The sequence below is a fragment of the Lissotriton helveticus genome, chromosome 3_1 (genome assembly GCF_964261635.1).
Source record: "Lissotriton helveticus chromosome 3_1, aLisHel1.1, whole genome shotgun sequence".
Lineage (NCBI taxonomy): Eukaryota > Metazoa > Chordata > Amphibia > Caudata > Salamandridae > Lissotriton > Lissotriton helveticus.
In genome coordinates this window covers 376,298,093-376,317,798 of record NC_136061.1, presented here as the reverse complement: position 1 = coordinate 376,317,798, position 19,706 = coordinate 376,298,093, and the positions used below count along the sequence as shown (strand labels likewise).

The 19,706-nt window shown below is 48.7% G+C and overlaps 1 protein-coding gene across 1 annotated transcript in view; it reads right to left on the bottom strand.

Moving 5' to 3' along the window:
* BLTP2 (bridge-like lipid transfer protein family member 2) overlaps positions 1 to 19,706 on the bottom strand; it is a 748,021-nt gene that overhangs the window by 213,206 nt on the left and 515,109 nt on the right. The window contains exon 29 of the mRNA XM_078680109.1: positions 3,996 to 4,117. Coding sequence (XP_078536235.1) covers positions 3,996 to 4,117 — 122 coding nt within the window. The remainder of the gene's footprint in view (positions 1 to 3,995; positions 4,118 to 19,706) is intronic.

Below are 19,706 nucleotides of genomic sequence, written 5' to 3'. Positions count from 1 at the left end.
TGTATCGGACAGCAGCCATTATTTAGACGAGGTAGCCATGGTGTGGCTTAAGCTTGGCACATCAACAATTCCTCGGAGAACCCTTTACAGATGAGGAAATAATCCAGGCAATAAAAAATATGGAATGGCCAAAGGACCTGGTCTTTACGGACTCTCGGGTTGCTTTTACAAAGCGTATAAGCACCTACTTGCCCCATATCTCTTAGAGTTCTATCAGGAGGCGATGGAGGACGGTATCCTGCCACCTACTCTTCGTGAATCAGTGATAATATTTCTCCACAAACCTGGAAAAGACCTGTTGCGATGTGGCTCCTTTCGACCGCTGTAATTGCTAAACTTCAACAATAAAATCTTGGCCTAAATGCTAGCTATCAGGCCTTCTCTCTTACTAGACCAGATAATATCTCCAGCCCAATCCAGATTTGCCCAGCATAAATCAACTGCCATGAACCTGCGTGCACTCTTTGCGGTCCTTCGTAGAATTTCACCCACTGTCCTGGCAGCAGTGGTGCTGGATGCTGAAAAAGCATTTGATTAGTTAGAGTGACCGTTCCTGCGGGCCATGCTGTGCAGAATGGGGCTTTAGCTAGGATTCACTGCCCTTATTAACAGATTATATACAAAGCTCACAGCACGCATTCACTTATATGGAATGCTGACATCTTCTTTCTTTCCTATGCGGGGAACACAGCAGGGATGCCCGTTATCTCCTCTGGTGCTTCACTTACAGGAGCGACACCTTCACAGAGGTCTGCAGTTCAAAACTGGCCCGCTCCTAATCACGCTTTTTAAGAATGACATTATTCTCTACATACGGCACACAAACGAGAATCTAGGCCCGCGCTGAGAGAAATAATCCAATATGGTGCCTTATCTAGGGTGCATATACGCTGGGACAAATCTGAGATTTTTCCTCCGACATCTGCTCTCTGTAGCATGGATACTGAATTCCCACTAGTGTGGTGTGAAGACTCTGTCAAATATCTAGGGATATTTATCCATGGAGAATCGGACCAAATAATATGGCTCAACTGTGGTGCTGGAAAAACTGTCTTTTCGGATTGAGCGTTAGTTGAGGCTGCCCCAGACTAAGGCAGGCTACATAGCCATTGTTAAAATGGAGACGATACCCCAATTCTTGTACTTGTTCCACAGTATCCCGATCCCATATGACTAACGTATTTTATTGCAACGTTTCAAACACTGTTGTTACAATTTATATGGGGTGGAAAACAACCAAGGATCAGCTGGGGCGCTTTGACTCTACCGTATGAGCGAGGACGTTTTGGGGTTCCAAATTTACACATATACTATCTGGTAGCCCAGTGTAGTTTCGCTCGACATTGGTACCACCCAGACGCCAGGATACCATACTCCAAACCAAAAGAAGCTCTCAAGGACCCCATCCCGCTGGCTGCAATGTTGCCCGCGGGACTGCTACGCAACCCGCACGACATCGAGACGGTTTCCATGACCAGCTGGGCCTGGAAAAGACTGATTTGGGCTACAGTGGGCCACTTATTGTACTCATCTGCTCTCCCCTTAGCTCTGAATACTTGACTACCCATCACACAGGAAGCCCTTTTAAGGAGCACCCATTCAAGCTACTCCTTGAACACCATTGGGGACCTGTTCCCTGATGGGCATGTATTTTCCGGACAGAGGATTCCTGCTGTAGGGACTCTCCCTTGATGGACCAATTTGTTTTGCGGCGGCTGCAGGGGGCCCTGAGGGCCCAGATCCCTAGCTACCCCCTTGAACCAGATGACTTTTCATCTTTGACACTTCTTATCAAGGACACAGTGGTGATTACCTGGTATCCAAGCTGTACAAATCATGCATAGCACTGCTCCCTGCACGGGATGGAGGGGTTTGCACCGCAAGGGAGCGGGGCCTCGGTCACCAATTGACTGACTTTCAATGGCACCATTGATGTATGCAGACACACCTGGTATCACTTAATCGTCGCCATAAGCTGCAATACTTTAAGTTTATATGGCGGGCATACGTTACACCAGCCAAGGTGTACTGGATGGACCCCTTACGTCCCCATCCATGTTCCAAATGTCACTCACCGTCCGCTGAATTCGCCCACATGACATAGGCCTGTGAAAAATTGGCTAAGTACTGGAGGACCATATTTGTGGAATTGTCACTCACGCATGACTCAACTAGCATTCACACCTGCTCCACTGCAGGCACGTCCCAAAAACATTGCGCCGCTTCCTGGCCATAGTGCTCATGCTCGCTAAAAGGGAAGTGGCCGGACACTAGGGAAGCAGGCACCCACTGGGGCAAAAGGCATGGCTTACAGCCTAGTACATGGCAACACAAATAGAAATCTCTACGCACATTTACAGCCACCAACATCAAGGCCACGTGACATATGGCAGCCGCTACGTACACTAATACCTACTTGAAGTAATGGAACCAACTGACACACAACCTGAACAATATTGTATGATCGCAGAGTCCAAGATGGCTTAGTGTAGACATAGCGCACACTGCTGAGAAGAAAAGCAACCCCTTTCGGCCTTAGGGGATTTGGTCTCTCACGCTATATATCAGAACCTGCTGAGGCTGTTAAGGTACCACTGTATGTAAACGTGGATGGAATGCAACGACCACCATGTGACAAATATTTGATAAGCATGTATGGTACCTAAAATGGAAAATAAAGTTTAAAGAAAAAAGTTATAACTCAATCCAGCTTTGGATGGCCAGTCAGACAAGCTGGAGCTGTACCTGGGGATTTGTACTTTTTCTCCCGACTCGATATTACAGCTGGAACAGTAGCAGGTTCTGCATTACTTTTAGTCCTTCTGGCTGAACAAAATCCTGGATTGTTGGATTTGATAGACTTTTGAGGCTGAAAAATCATAAAGGAAGCATTGATGTTCCATTTATGTCAATGACAGGTTGAAGTTCTTGGCAGCCCTTTCCATTAAGGAATGGGTACAGGATAGGTCATCAGACGAATCCAGAGGCTTGGGCAGGTTATTTATTACCTTCACTTAGAATGATGTAATCATCCCCGTCATTAATACAACCATCAACTGATGGGGATGAAAGAAAGGAACTGACGTCAGCGCACAGGAGTGGTGCCTATAATGGCCCCTAAATATTTCCGTAGTACAACTACATCAGTGCGGAGCCGCATGGTATCATCCTCTGGCGTGAAGATGTACTGCTGAAAAAGTCTCTATCAGAATGCATGCATAAGCACTTAAAGACCAGACTGATGAACTCTGCCAATACTTGTTTCAAATTAGAAATATTATTTGGGTACATTTCATTTGGAAAACAGTCACCAATCTTGCTTCCATTCTTCAGCATGTATTAGCATATAATAAAGGCGCATCCTGCTATCATTATAAAGATCCCCAAATTGTTCTATTTTTGCAAACAAATGTATTTTTTTATATTGGACTCAATGTCATTAATTCATTGTGTTTTCTTAGAGCACTTGCCTTAATAGTAAAGGCTTTGCGTTAATGAACCATACATTTACAATTGTGACCATCTTACACATATGGATATTTATCCTGCCAGTAGACAATCCTCTTTCCCTATGATACTGTAAACTGGCAGCCGAAGGATTTGGGTTGGAGACGGTTGGGCTTACTTGTCCAATTGAGAAAGTAGACATGAAAACTGGTGTCCATGAACTAAACCAATAGGCCCTGGGCATTGGGCAATAGGAATAGCATTTTCCTGATCATGTGGGAACCAGTGTGTGTTTAAGGGAATGAAACTCTTATAACACATGCACCCAGTGACCCAACCCTTATCTGTTGTTTTCGAAGCTATGTTGAGGTGCCATACCCTGAGACTCGCCCCATTCCATTAATCTGAAGAAAATAGGGACAGGATGTACCAGTGTGTCATATGCCGTAGTACTTGTGCAGCATGAAGTGCAAAAATGCTAGATTCAAAGCACCATGCAGTGAAGTAGGAAGCAGTATGAAATCTAGATTTCCATGCTTTCCATTTACCTTGCGTTTGGGCTCCACATGCAACAGGAGGTTGTTCACAATATCCAGGATCATGGCGTACTGAGCGGGGTTTGTAGAAATCTCCAGGTCATGGTGAATAAGTGTGAAAGTGTCAGCAGCGCCTGTGAAATAAAATTGTGCTCTATGAAATTTTTAATAACACAGTCACAGTGCCAATATCCAGCACTGGCTAATTCTTCACTGGATAAAGCATTGAACAACTATATGGCATTCAACATATTTCTTTCACATTCTCAGATATTCACTGATTGTTCCCTCACTGAGATCACATGTTTATAGCCCTCCCCTTAATGATCTCCCTTGTTCATCTCCAGCCTTTCCTCAAAATTACTTGTGTTCCTGTCCCGACCTTTCCCCTACTAACAAACCTTGTGCAATTTCTTGTATACACTTTAATTCTGTGTACATTACTTACCTCTCACTTAGATGTATTGCACATCCCCAGCCGCTGAGCTTCCTTCTGCATTCCCCCCAGATTCCGTATGCCTTTCTAGCCTCTCACCAAGATCATGCATACAATCTTATCACAATGTATTTTCTACGCTGCCACCGTTTCATCCACTTACTGAGATGATGTGTGTATTGCCAGGCCATAGGCTGTTTCTTCTATACTTATCCTCATCCCTCTACTGACAGTTTGTGTGTTTTCTGAAACCTATTAACAGTTCCATGGACATTCCGACTCCTTAGTAAGCTTTGTATTCATGTCCAGCCGTAGCACATTCTGAGTCCGTCAGTGAGATTCCTTGTGCACTTGCAGTCCCTGACAGGGATCCTTAGAAATATTATAATCGCTGAAATTACCCATAGATTCTCAGCATAAAGATAATTGCAACATGTCTGTCTCACTTTCCTTACACTCACAGATACTATGTGAAATGAATATGCTACTTACCAGTATGCATCTGTTCTTGGCATGTAGGGCTGCTAACATTCATATCTGTAGCATAGATCGCCGCCTAGTGTTGGGTCCGGATGATTGCACATTGTTGTCCTGGAAGAGTCTTCGAAGTATCACGAGATAGGTGGCTCCTCCCCTGGACTGCAGTGCGCATGGGCATCGACTCCATCCCCAGATTGTTTTTAGCCATTGTGGCAAAGATGGAGTTTAACAGTGAAAGTGATGGCCATGCTAGAGATAAAATGTAAAAAAAGTCTGCAGCCGCTACGGGCGCCGGTGAGGAGGGCGGGCGATATGAATGTTAGCAGCCCTACATGCCAAGAACAGATGCATACTGGTAAGTAGCATATTCAGTTCGAGGCATGTGGGCTGCTAAATTCATATCTGTAGCATAGAATACATAGCAGTCCCTCCATTAACGGCGGCGGCCCGTGCCAGCTGCAGAAGTCTGAAAAAGTGTTTTAAGAACAGCCTGTCCTACAGCTGCCTGCTGTTTGGAATGCACATCTACACAGTAATGTTTGGTAAACGTATGTGGTGTAGACCATGTGGCTGCCCTACAAATGTCTTCCAAAGGAATGTTACCCAGGAATGCCATGGAGGCCCCCAACTTACGTGTGGAGTGTGCCCTGGGGGGGACCGTTAAAGTGCGCTTAGCCTTCTGATAGCAAATCTGAATACACTTAACGATCCATCTGGCTATTCCTGCTTTGGAAATGGGGTTGCCTTTGTGCTGGGCTGCGAAGGCAACAAAGAGTTGCTGTGTCTTTCTAAAAGGTTGTGTTCTGTCAATGTAGTACATAAGCGCTCTTTTGACATCAAGCGTATGGAGCATCCTTTCTGCTACCGTGTCTGGGTTGGGAAAGAATGCGGGCAGTTCGATAGTTTGATTGACATGAAACTGCGACACCACCTTAGGGAGAAATTTGGGGTTAGTGCGCAGCACCACCCTGTTTGAATGAATTTGTATAAATGGCTCTTGAATGGTGAGCGCCTGTAGCTCACTAACACGTCGTAGAGACGTTATGGCAATGAGAAAAGCCACTTTCCACGTGAGGAACTGAAGCTCACATGAATGCAGAGGTTCAAATGGGGGACCCATCAATCTGGTGAGCACCACATTGAGGTTCCACACAGGAGCTGGCGGGGTCCTGGGAGGGATGACCCGCTTCAGCCCTTCGAGGAATGCTTTAATGGCAGGCACCCTGAAGACAGAGAGATGCTGCCTGTTTTGGAGATAAGCCGCTATGGCGGATAAGTGTATCCGAATGGAAGCGTATGCTAGATTGCATTTGTAAAGATGCAACAGATAGCAGATGATATTAGGAATGGAGGCATCGAGCGGGTTGATAGCGTGCTCGGTACAGTAGATGACAAACCGCTTCCATTTTGCTGCATAGCAAGCTCTGGTAGTGGGCTTTCTTGTCTCCCGGATGATGTCCACGCATTCAGGGGGCAAATCAAGGTAGCCAAACTCTAAGACCTCAGGAGCCAGATCGCCAGATTGAGCTGCTCCGGATCCGGGTGCTGAATGTCGCCACGGTTCTGCGTCAAGAGCCGGGGTGTGAGGTGCAGTCTTTGATGCGGTACCACGGAGAGTTCGAGGAACGTGGTGTACCACGGTTGTCGCGCCCACGTTGGAGCAACTAGGATGAGCGTCAGCGAGTGTTGCTTGAGCTTTCTTGCCACCAGCGGAATGAGAGGCGCTGGGGGAAAAGCGTACGCAAATCTGCCTGACCAGTTCATCCATATCGCATTGCCCTGCGATAGTGGGTGAGGGAACCTGGCGGCAAAGCTTTGGCATTTTGCGTTTTCCTCCGTGGCAAACAGGTCTATCTCTGGATGACCCCACTGCTGGAAGTACGGGCGGAGTACTGATGGATGTAACTCCCACTCGTGCATCTGGTGGCTGTACCTGCTGAGCAGATCCGCCACCTGATTGTCCGTGCCCGGGAGGTGTTCCGCCATGAGGAAGATGTTCCTCTGAATGGCCCACTTCCACATGCTCTGAGCCAGATGAGACAACTGTGGAGAGTGCGTACCTCCCTGCTTTTGAATGTAGTACATGGCTGTCATGTTGTCCGTCCGGATCAACACGACTTTGTTGCACAGATGTACTTTGAAGGACTTGAGTGCCATGAAGATTGCCATCAGCTCCAAGTAGTTGATGTGCATCTTCCTTTGTTGCGTTGTCCATAGTCCCTGCACCGTATAGTGGAGCACATGAGCCCCCCATCCCAGGAGAGATGCGTCCGTCGTTAGTGTAATCTGTGGCACAGGCTCCTGGAACGGTCGGCCCTTGCAAAGGTTGTGTGGATTCCACCAATGCAGAGAGCTGTATGCCCGACCCGTCACCAACACTAGGTCGTTTAGTTGTCCTTGAGCCTGAGTCCACTGATGCACTAAGCATTCTTGGAGCGGACGCATATGGAGTCTCGCGTGCGGGACTATGAAGATGCAGGAGGCCATCATGCCTATCAACTGCATGAACACTCTCGCTGGGAGTGAGTGTTGTGGTCTGAACTTTTGGATCAGCGCCTGGATGTTGTCGATCCTTGCTGGGTTTGGCTGAGCTGTGGCAGCCAGAGTATTGATCGTCGCGCCTAAATACTGCCGCACATGGGCTGGCTGAAGGTGTGACTTCGGGTAGTTCAGTGTAAATCCTAGACTGTGAAGGAGGTGAATGGTGTGGGACATGTCTGCGGCGCACTGCTGGGCTGACTTTGCCTGCACGAGCCAGTCGTCCAGATAAGGGTAGACATGTATACTCTGTCTCCGAAGGTGTGCCGCCACTGTCGCTAGACATTTTGTGAACACTCTGGGAGCAGTGGTCACTCCGAAGGGGAGTACCTTGAACTGGTAATGCCTGTTTTGGATAGTGAACCTGAGGTACTTTCTGTGGGAGGGGTGGAGTGGTATGTGAAAGTAAGCATCCTTGAGGTCCAAGGTTGCGAGGAAGTCTCCCTGTTGTAACAAGGGAAGAACCTGCTGCAGTGTCAACATGTGGAAGTGTTCTGAAAGAATGTACTGGTTTAAGGGGCGTAGGTCTAGAATCGGTCTGAGTGAGCCGTCCTTTTTTGGGATTAAGAAGTACAGGGAATAAACCCCTGTGCCTTCCTCCTCCACCGGCACGAGCTCTATTGCGCCTTTTTGCAGCATCACTAGAACCTCCTGCTGCAATAAGTGCAAGTGCTCTGCTGACATAGGACGGTGTTTTGGGGGCATGGGTGGTGGGGTGGATGTCAGTTCTAAACAATAGCCGAACTGGATAAGTTTCCTGACCCACCTGTCTGTGGTGATGGACTTCCAGACGGGCAGGAACTGTTGGAGTCTCCCCCCGACAGGTGTTGGGTGGTCGGGGGGCAGTGACAGGGAGTCACTGTTTGTTGGCGTCAGAGGAACGGGAACTGTTGTTGCCTCTGCCTCTACCCTTGGCACTGTTTCCTCTGTATCCACCTCTGCCCTGCTTGCTGTAGGAGGATTGCGCACCACTTTTATTGAATGGAGTCTGCTGCGACATGTGCCCTCTGTTAACACCTCGATTGCCTGAGCGACGAAAAGTGTTCCCTCTAAATTGTTGTGACTGGAGAGCTCCCATGGACTTGGCAGTCTCGGTATCTTTTTTGATCTTCTATAGGGTGGTGTCCACCTCTGGGCCAAACAACCTGTCTGGATTAACGGGTTGGTTGAGGATAGTAGTTTGTATCTCTGGCTTGAATCCCGAGATGCGGAGCCATGCCTGACGTCTTAGCATCACACTAGTGTTGATCGCTCTCGCTGCTGTGTCCGCAACATCTAGCGCACACTTTATAGCAGCGTTGGAGATGAGCTTCCCCTCCTAAATAAGCATTTCAGCTCCCTCTTTAAACTGGTCTGGGAGGTGTTGTAACAGCTGCTCTAGGGTGTCATAGTGCGCCCTATCATATCTGGCCAACAGAGCTTGCGTGTTTGAAATGCGCCATATGTTGGCCGCCTGTGCCGCTACCCGCTTCCCAGATGCCTCCAGCACTTTTGACTCTTTGTCCGGGGGAGGAGCTTCACCCGTCGTTTGGGAGTTTGCCCTCTTGCGGGCATTAGAGCCCACCAAAGAGTCCAAAGGCAACTGGCCCCGTATGTAAGTGGGGTCGCCAGGTGCCGGTCTGTATTTCTTCTCAATGCGTGGGTTTACCACCCGGGATCTTGTGGGTTCCTTGAAAATGTCTGCTGCATGCTTAAGGACCCCTTTCAACATTGGGAGAGTCTTGACAGTTTTTTCAGCAGCAGAGAAAGTGTCAAAAAGGAAGTCCACTTCCACGGGGTCAGCATGCATCTCCACCTCATGGTTTGTAGCTGCCCTTTCGATTAAGGCATTAAATGACGCAGAGTCCTCAGTGGGGGACGGCTTTACGTTATAGACCTGTGGATCCTGGACCGTTTGCTGGTCCCCTTGATCACCAGTATCCATCCATGATTCCTGCTGCTCATCAGGCTCTGTATGAGCAGGGAAGTTGTACTCCTCATCTTGGTCCCCTCCATCCCCATCTGAGTATGTAGGTGAAGGTGTTGCACTCCGCCTATCCTGAGGAAGAATCTGCTCCACCAGAACTGGGGTGTCTGCTGCAGGCTTTTTACGTTTCAGAGGAATTGTAAAGGACTGCAAAGGTTGCGAAGTAATCTTCCTCTTCTATAGCGTGAGTTTGCCGGTGTCGGCATCGATGAAATGCTCCGACCGTTCTTCAACCAAAGGGTGTCGAGGACCCACGGTCCCAGCCGGTGGAGTGGACGTCGACACGGTGTCCTTGGGCACCGACCGCGGTGCAAAGGCCTTCGGCGCCACCTTAGGCGGCAACGTGTAGACGAGCGGTGCCGATGTGGTCTTCGGTGCGTCTGTTAGCTTCGGTGCGGAAGGAGTCTTCGGTTCCGATGCCGAAGCCATGTCCTTAAGGCGCTTGAGGGAGTCCGAGACCTGCTTCGTAAAGGAAGCGGACGGTTTCGTCGATCCGACTGATGTCCGTGGTCCGCCCCCTGGGGAAGACCCGAGCGTGGCTGACTTGTGTTTGTCCGGTCGAGGAGCACTCGTGACAGGTGCGCTTCGATCACTGTCCACTACCGTAGTCGTCGATGCCGATTGCTTCGGATCGATCGGTGTTTGTGAGAAGTTGGCCTGATAGGTGATGTTTCCAATTCTGGAACCACCTATTATCAGACCAAACAATCCCTTATGGTGTCAGGTTGTAAGTCAACCTTGTTAGACAAGCTATCCTAGGGGTAGCATGGACTAAGCAGCCTAAAGGCTTAACTTAAGAGGTCGTGTTAAGCGAGCTGTTTTACCACATACAATCCTGTAATATAAAATGAAAGGACACCACACAAGTATATATTATAAAAATATATGTATTTATTACTAAAAACAATCCCCAGTATTCTTTATGAATAAAGGGGCACAAGCGTTAAATCAAAAGCACAGTTTAAACATACAAAGTTGCACAATTATGGATGAGGGCGGGGGGGCACTCAAACCATATACTAAACAAGTGGTATAAGAGATACCAATCGAACAGTGGTTAGGCCTAGGGCCTAGGGAATCGCTGGGAGCAGTCGGGACAAGCAGTGCTGAAGTCGGGAGAGGCCCACGGGATTCGGGAGCAGTGCGGAAAGCGCACGCATGCACCAATGTTAACCAATGGTGCGTAAAAGTTGTAGAGTTAAAGTTTAAGGACACTTCCGCTGAACCTAGAGGAACAAAACTTAAGACACAGACCCTAGGGATGTGTACCAGTGTGGGAACACCGGCGGAGCAAAGTTACCTCACCCACAGGAAGTGGGTGCACAGGGTCGAAGTTGAGTCGGGTTTCGTCACGCAGGCTCTTGGTGCTTGAAGCTGAAAGGGCTGCAGGCGGGGTGAAAGAGAAGTGTCCGGTGGAGTCCAAGGGTGGACTCGAGTCGAAAAGTACCTGAAAGCAGAGGGGACAGAGTCTGGGTCACTCAGCAGTGACCAGGGTGGAACCAGGATGGAACCAGGCAATGTCGGGCGCAATCAGGTCGCTGTCGAGGAGCTTCTCTCCGCTGTCACGTGGGCTCTGGGGCATCTACGACGTCCAGGAGCAGGTCACGATCTGTCCCACGCAGGCTCTCGCCGTCGGCGCTGTCGGCTTCAAGATTGGAGCAAACAACACTTGGCAAAATCAATCCACGCGGAACCGGGAGATTGCTTCTCACTCGAACCAGGAGGGTCAGAGTGGGGGCTCCTTTTCAGGGGAGCTGGTGCAGATCTGGAGCAACCAGATTCGCAGGTCGATTTCAAGTTTTCGTCGGCACAGGGGCCACTAGCCGGCTGGCAAGTGACCGGGCCAACGCGTTGAGCCAAAAGTAGCAGAAGGGCCCCACGCAGCACTCGATGAGTGTAGAGGGGTGAGCTTCGGTGCAAGAGTGGCTCAGGGTTGGGGCTTCTCAAACCCCGGTGTACAGCTTCGAGGGTCACTCGTGGGCTGCACGGTCAGCGTCTCGTGGTCAATTCAAGATGGCGTGCCCCACGCTTCCGGTCGCCTCCACGGGTCTCAGCTCTGCAGGGACTGTGGATCGGGCTGTTGGAAAGCAGGCAAACTTGATCTCGTCGATCTCTGTCGCTCGAGTTCAGGCGGGAACTGCAACAAAGTAGACGTCGATAGCTGGATGGTGCCTGTTTGCACAGGGTGGTCACTCCTTGACCACAAGGGAGATTCTTCGGGCTTCTACGTCGAGTAGGATGTCGAAGGGTCCAGAATTCGTTTCTTATGTTTCTTCAGGATAATCTCAAGTGCATTGGCACTGCTCCCAGTCTTATACTAATTTTGGGGGCTGGATTACCTGCTAGGTCCCCCCTATGGGTGGGACCCAGGAAGGGGGTGGATACACCCCTTTCCTTTGATCCAGGCCGCCCTGGCACGAGGGCTGGAGTGCCCCAGAACCGGTTTGGCCGGATTATGCAAGGGGCAGCCTTGTGCGCCCCAGGCAGTGTCTGGTTTCTTTCAAACCTCCCTGCTACAATCCACTATCTCCTGTCTGGAGGGTGATAACACCCCCCTGCGACAGGAAACCCTTTGTCCAGGCCCCATTTGGCTGAGTTTCGGTCAGCTTCAGGGGGTCAGACTCTTGTCTGTGGCAGAGGCATCCATTTTGTGGATCTAAGGTCCTTTTAGAAATTAACCGCATTTAAGTAAAGTAACATGTCTTACCCCTCTAGAGGGGTGGAATGCTATCCCCGTCGCCAGAACTGGCGAGGGGATAGTATTCCAAATCGTATGACACCTTACACGACATGTTTTGATAAAGCCAAACCAAAGTTGCTATATAACCGCGAGGATTATAAGGCACTTAAGAGTATATGGTATGGCATTATCCTGAAACAGCTTAGGGAGTGGTTCCCGACAGCTGCAGACAGGCTCAGCTCATGCTAGAGCTCCATCTCACATTAAACCACGCACTCTGCCTCCAGGATTGATGAGGCCTTCCATAGGAGTGGCTCACAGGTTAATATGTGTCCAGATATAGGTTTAGATATAGGTATACTATATCTAAGCAAGGGGTGATTACACCACCTTACCCCAGCTGAGTGATCAGCCAGTTGTGTCAATTTAAGAACCAGCCAGGGGTGGCAAAAGATATGCTGCAGCCCCTGGTAGGCCTTGGTGGCCCCTATGCCCTGGGCACCTATAGTGCATTATACAGGGGCTGACAAGGAGTCCATTTCCAATTGTGGTATGTACCTAGGGTACATGGAATCCATTTTACAGAGAGAGCAGATGGCCTGGGGCCCTGATTAGCAGGGAACCAGGTCAACTAAGTCAAAAAACCAGCTAAACACAGGCAAAGAATCTGGGGTAACCATAGTCAGGTAGCCACCTTCCTACACAACCCCCCCCCCCCCAAACGAAAGGAGATAATGCTATCCTTGGCCAGGTAAGCCTATATTGCCTGAGTGGCCATATAAGGAAGTACCTGCACTAGCATGGGTACCCCCTGTCTCATGGTCCACTAAGCAGTCCCTCACCCTTGGGGTATTAGAGGGTCTCCACCATAGGGAATCACTACCTTGGGTGTGTTTATGCAAAGTTAAAGGCTGGTTTGGATATGGAGTATTGAAGTGAGGCTCTACTAATTTAGGGCTTAGCTTCCTCCAATTATCTTCCACCATGTGTGCCTATCTTTCTTTAACTGAGTTGCACTGTGCTCTCAGGGTCAGCCTCTGGCTACCTAAAGCTGGAGGCTGGGTCCCTCTGTTTGGCTTGCTGGAGGGACAGTTCAGGTTTGGGCCCTTTGGGTCCCAGGTTTGGCTGTGCACAACAGAATCCATCTGTGGGAGGTCCCTAACTGTTTTTAAGGGGGCTCCCTCAGGAGTTTTTAAAGTTTTCACCTCACTAGGGCTACTAGTTTTGGTGCCCCTAATCTGTTGATGGGGGTGCTTTATTTGACAGGGGGCCCTCTGGGTCTCACTGTCCTTCTTGTCCTCTGCAGCCCTGGGCTGGCTAAGGCAAGGGAGAGAGGGGCAGGTTACCTGCTCCAGACTGGGTCCCACCTGAGAAGGGTCCACTGACATCAGAGGCTCTGTCAGGCTAGGCCCAACCACCTCTGGGGCAGTTCCTTCATCAGGGGTAAGATCAGTTCCCTGAGGAGGCTGATCCTGTCCTAAAGTCTGGTGAGGGGGAGATTTCTCTTCCTCCTCCATGCTCTCAGTTTGTGTGGAGTTATCCATCATTTCAGGTTTCACAACACACATATCAGTTTGAGTTTGGGCTGTGGCCATCACAGCCCCACCAACCTTTTCAGGAGGAGACTCAGTTTGGGTTTCTGCTGTTATCATAACAGCTTTGCTATTCTGTTCAGGAAGAGCTTTTGCTAAAGATGGGGCAGAGAGTTTCTCAGCCCTACCAACCTTTTCAGGAAGGACATCTTGAATTGGGGATGTAGCCATTACAGCCCCACTAACCTTTCCATTGGAATTCACCATTCTAGAATGGGTTTCCTGTTCAACCTCAGCCCAGGCTGAGATCTCCAAATCATTACCAAGTAGGCAGTCTACAGGCAAGTTTGATGACACTGCCACTCTCTTTGGACCAATGACACCTCCCCAGCTGAGACTTACTACTGCCATGGGATGATTTGTTTTCATTCCATCAATGTTTGTTACCTGGTATGTGGCACCTGGGAAAAGTTGCTTAGAGGGGACTATACAGTCAGCCACCATGGTGATGCTAGCCCCTGTGTCTCTAAAGGCCTCAACTTTCAAACCATTGATGATGGGTTCTTGTCTATACTTGCTCAAAGTATTTGGGCAATCAGAGAAGTTGGCAAACCCCATACCAGTCTCATAAACAAGATCATTGGGTGATGGGGACCTGGATAGGCCAGGGTCCACCTGAGCTCCAAAAGTAAACCCACCCAGATTCCTGGGTGTGCTCCCACTTCCTGGGGGATTACTGCTGACAGGAACAGGAGGTGTTGGAGCTGGTTTTGGAGGTATATTTTCTTTGTTGCCATTCTTGGGACAACAGTTGTCGGTTTTGTAATGCCCAACCTGTTTACAGACATGACAATAAGGCTTTTTCTCTGTTGAAGAAGTGTCTTGGGACCCACCCCCATTCTTGGAGTTTTGGGGCCCTGGGGAAGTCTTTTCTTTATTTTTATCCCCACCCTTATCTTGAGGCTTGGTAGACTCCTTCTTCTGGTTACTGTCCTGATTCTTAGGCCTAATCCTGGTTCTGACCCACTTGTCTGCCTTCTTTCCCAATTCTTGGGGAGAGGTCAGATCAGAGTCCACCAGGTGCTGGTGTAAGAGCAGGTTCTGACAATTACTTAGGATCTGCTCCCTCATAATCAAATTATACAATCCTGTAAAGTCATGTACTTTGCTGCCATGTAGCCAACCCTCCAGAGCCTTAGTTGCACAATCAACAAAATCAGTCCAGTCCTGAGTCTGTGTCTTCTGGGTGTCTCTAAACTTCAACCTGTACTGTTCAGTGGTTAAGCCAAACCCATCTATTAGGACACTCTTCAGGACTTTGTAATTGTTTGCATCCTCATGTCTAACAGTGAGGAGCTTATCTCTCCCTTTCTCTGAAAAGGAGTACCATAAGATTGCTGCCCACTGTTCCTCAGGAACCTGCTGTACCATGCAGGCTCTCTCAAGAGCAGTTATCCACTTGTGGATGTCATCCCCTTCCTTGTAGGGGGGGCACAATCTTTGTCAGGTTTCTACTATCATAGGACCTGGGTTTCTCTTTAGGAATATTGCTGCCACCAGTGGCATCTAAGCCACACAATTTTTGCTCTCTTGCCAAGGCAAGTCTAGCTTGAGCCAAGGCTACCTCCTCCCTCTCTATTTGGAGTTTGACAGCCCTCATTCTGGCCCTATGCTCTAGCTTCTGAGAGGCAGTCATACCTCTCTGAGATTCTCTTGAGGCACTAGAAATATGAGAGTCCCCTGAGGGAGATCTCACTCTTCTGTTGCCTGGGAGAATGACATGGTAGGATCTGGGGAGGTGCTGGCCCTCTCCATTTCCCAGTAGGTCTAAGTTGGCCTGGCTAAGCCTGGCAACTTTACCTTGGTTAACCCCTAGCTCCTGATCTTCAGGTTCATCTATGTCTGAACCATCCTCCTCCTCTTCCTCCTCTTCTTCTTCTTCTTCCTCCTCTGGAGTGGTATCAGTTACAGGGGGGTTCACTCCTTCTCCTGATTCTAAGGGAGCTTCATTTCCCTTCTCTAAGTCATCCTGCTCTAGAATGGCTATCAGGATAGGACAGGTGGGACTTCTGCCCCTTTTTAACCCTCTTGATATGCACAAGGCAATCAAGTCCTTTCGGGTTAATTTGTCATAGCTGGAAGTTGCCTTGGTAAGGTCAACTGTCACAGGAGCAGACCCTGAGGCTTTTCCTGTGTCAGACATGACTCTAGTGTGGTGTAAGTGATGCACCTACCTACACTAAGTGCTTCCCTACTGTACCTTGCTAGTGAGTTGTAGTCAGGGTGTGCTAATCCCTTTAATCTACAACTACTAAGTTCAGTAGAACTTAATATGCTAAGCTTTTGATTTTATATGTACCTAGAGGTACTTGATGTGATCTTTCAATTTGATAAAAGATTGCAATGGTAAAACAACAGCAAGCTCAAATCCGCACCGCTGCTCACCAATGTGAGAAGTTGGCCTGATAGGTGATGTTTCCAATTCTGGAACCACCTATTATCAGACCAAACAATCCCTTATGGTGTCAGGTTGTAAGTCAACCTTGTTAGACAAGCTATCCTAGGGGTAGCATGGACTAAGCAGCCTAAAGGCTTAACTTAAGAGGTCGTGTTAAGCGAGCTGTTTTACCACATACAATCCTGTAATATCAAATGAAAGGACACCACACAAGTATATATTATAAAAATATATGTATTTATTACTAAAAACAATCCCCAGTATTCTTTATGAATAAAGGGGCACAAGCGTTAAATCAAAAGCACAGTTTAAACATACAAAGTTGCACAATTATGGATGAGGGCGGGGGGCCACTCAAACCATATACTAAACAAGTGGTATAAGAGATACCAATCGAACAGTGGTTAGGCCTAGGGAATCGCTGGGAGCAGTCGGGACAAGCAGTGCTGAAGTCGGGAGAGGCCCACGGGATTCGGGAGCAGTGCGGAAAGCGCACGCATGCACCAATGTTAACCAATGGTGCGTAAAAGTTGTAGAGTTAAAGTTTAAGAGGCATCCATTTTGTGGATCTAAGGTCCTTTTAGAAATTAACCGCATTTAAGTAAAGTAACATGTCTTACCCCTCTAGAGGGGTGGAATGCTATCCCCGTCGCCAGAACTGGCGAGGGGATAGTATTCCAAATCGTATGACACCTTACACAACATGTTTTGATAAAGCCAAACCAAAGTTGCTATATAACCGCGAGGATTATAAGGCACTTAAGAGTATATGGTATGGCATTATCCTGAAACAGCTTAGGGAGTGGTTCCCGACAGCTGCAGACAGGCTCAGCTCATGCTAGAGCTCCATCTCACATTAAACCACGCACTCTGCCTCCAGGATTGATGAGGCCTTCCATAGGAGTGGCTCACAGGTTAATATGTGTCCAGATATAGGTTTAGATATAGGTATACTATATCTAAGCAAGGGGTGATTACACCACCTTACCCCAGCTGAGTGATCAGCCAGTTGTGTCAATTTAAGAACCAGCCAGGGGTGGCAAAAGATATGCTGCAGCCCCTGGTAGGCCTTGGTGGCCCCTATGCCCTGGGCCCCTATAGTGCATTATACAGGGGCTGACAAGGAGTCCATTTCCAATTGTGGTATGTACCTAGGGTACATGGAATCCATTTTACAGAGAGAGCAGATGGCCTGGGGCCCTGATTAGCAGGGAACCAGGTCAACTAAGTCAAAAAACCAGCTAAACACAGGCAAAGAATCTGGGGTAACCATAGTCAGGTAGCCACCTTCCTACACAACCCCCCCCCCCAAACGAAAGGAGATAATGCTATCCTTGGCCAGGTAAGCCTATATTGCCTGAGTGGCCATATAAGGAAGTACCTGCACTAGCATGGGTACCCCCTGTCTCATGGTCCACTAAGCAGTCCCTCACCCTTGGGGTATTAGAGGGTCTCCACCATAGGGAATCACTACCTTGGGTGTGTTTATGCAAAGTTAAAGGCTGGTTTGGATATGGAGTATTGAAGTGAGGCTCTACTAATTTAGGGCTTAGCTTCCTCCAATTATCTTCCACCATGTGTGCCTATCTTTCTTTAACTGAGTTGCACTGTGCTCTCAGGGTCAGCCTCTGGCTACCTAAAGCTGGAGGCTGAGTCCCTCTGTTTGGCTTGCTGGAGGGACAGTTCAGGTTTGGGCCCTTTGGGTCCCAGGTTTGGCTGTGCACAACAGAATCCATCTGTGGGAGGTCCCTAACTGTTTTTAAGGGGGCTCCCTCAGGAGTTTTTAAAGTTTTCACCTCACTAGGGCTACTAGTTTTGGTGCCCCTAATCTGTTGATGGGGGTGCTTTATTTGACAGGGGGCCCTCTGGGTCTCACTGTCCTTCTTGTCCTCTGCAGCCCTGGGCTGGCTAAGGCAAGGGAGAGAGGGGCAGGTTACCTGCTCCAGACTGGGTCCCACCTGAGAAGGGTCCACTGACATCAGAGGCTCTGTCAGGCTAGGCCCAACCACCTCTGGGGCAGTTCCTTCATCAGGGGTAAGATCAGTTCCCTGAGGAGGCTGATCCTGTCCTAAAGTCTGGTGAGGGGGAGATTTCTCTTCCTCCTCCATGCTCTCAGTTTGTGTGGAGTTATCCATCATTTCAGGTTTCACAACACACATATCAGTTTGAGTTTGGGCTGTGGCCATCACAGCCCCACCAACCTTTTCAGGAGGAGACTCAGTTTGGGTTTCTGCTGTTATCATAACAGCTTTGCTATTCTGTTCAGGAAGAGCTTTTGCTAAAGATGGGGCAGAGAGTTTCTCAGCCCTACCAACCTTTTCAGGAAGGACATCTTGAATTGGGGATGTAGCCATTACAGCCCCACTAACCTTTCCATTGGAATTCACCATTCTAGAATGGGTTTCCTGTTCAACCTCAGCCCAGGCTGAGATCTCCAAATCATTACCAAGTAGGCAGTCTACAGGCAAGTTTGATGACACTGCCACTCTCTTTGGACCAATGACACCTCCCCAGCTGAGACTTACTACTGCCATGGGATGATTTGTTTTCATTCCATCAATGTTTGTTACCTGGTATGTGGCACCTGGGAAAAGTTGCTTAGAGGGGACTATACAGTCAGCCACCATGGTGATGCTAGCCCCTGTGTCTCTAAAGGCCTCAACTTTCAAACCATTGATGATGGGTTCTTGTCTATACTTGCTCAAAGTATTTGGGCAATCAGAGAAGTTGGCAAACCCCATACCAGTCTCATAAACAAGATCATTGGGTGATGGGGACCTGGATAGGCCAGGGTCCACCTGAGCTCCAAAAGTAAACCCACCCAGATTCCTGGGTGTGCTCCCACTTCCTGGGGGATTACTGCTGACAGGAACAGGAGGTGTTGGAGCTGGTTTTGGAGGTATATTTTCTTTGTTGCCATTCTTGGGACAACAGTTGTCGGTTTTGTAATGCCCAACCTGTTTACAGACATGACAATAAGGCTTTTTCTCTGTTGAAGAAGTGTCTTGGGACCCACCCCCATTCTTGGAGTTTTGGGGCCCTGGGGAAGTCTTTTCTTTATTTTTATCCCCACCCTTATCTTGAGGCTTGGTAGACTCCTTCTTCTGGTTACTGTCCTGATTCTTAGGCCTAATCCTGGTTCTGACCCACTTGTCTGCCTTCTTTCCCAATTCTTGGGGAGAGGTCAGATCAGAGTCCACCAGGTGCTGGTGTAAGAGCAGGTTCTGACAATTACTTAGGATCTGCTCCCTCATAATCAAATTATACAATCCTGTAAAGTCATGTACTTTGCTGCCATGTAGCCAACCCTCCAGAGCCTTAGTTGCACAATCAACAAAATCAGTCCAGTCCTGAGTCTGTGTCTTCTGGGTGTCTCTAAACTTCAACCTGTACTGTTCAGTGGTTAAGCCAAACCCATCTATTAGGACACTCTTCAGGACTTTGTAATTGTTTGCATCCTCATGTCTAACAGTGAGGAGCTTATCTCTCCCTTTCTCTGAAAAGGAGTACCATAAGATTGCTGCCCACTGTTCCTCAGGAACCTGCTGTACCATGCAGGCTCTCTCAAGAGCAGTTATCCACTTGTGGATGTCATCCCCTTCCTTGTAGGGGGGGCACAATCTTTGTCAGGTT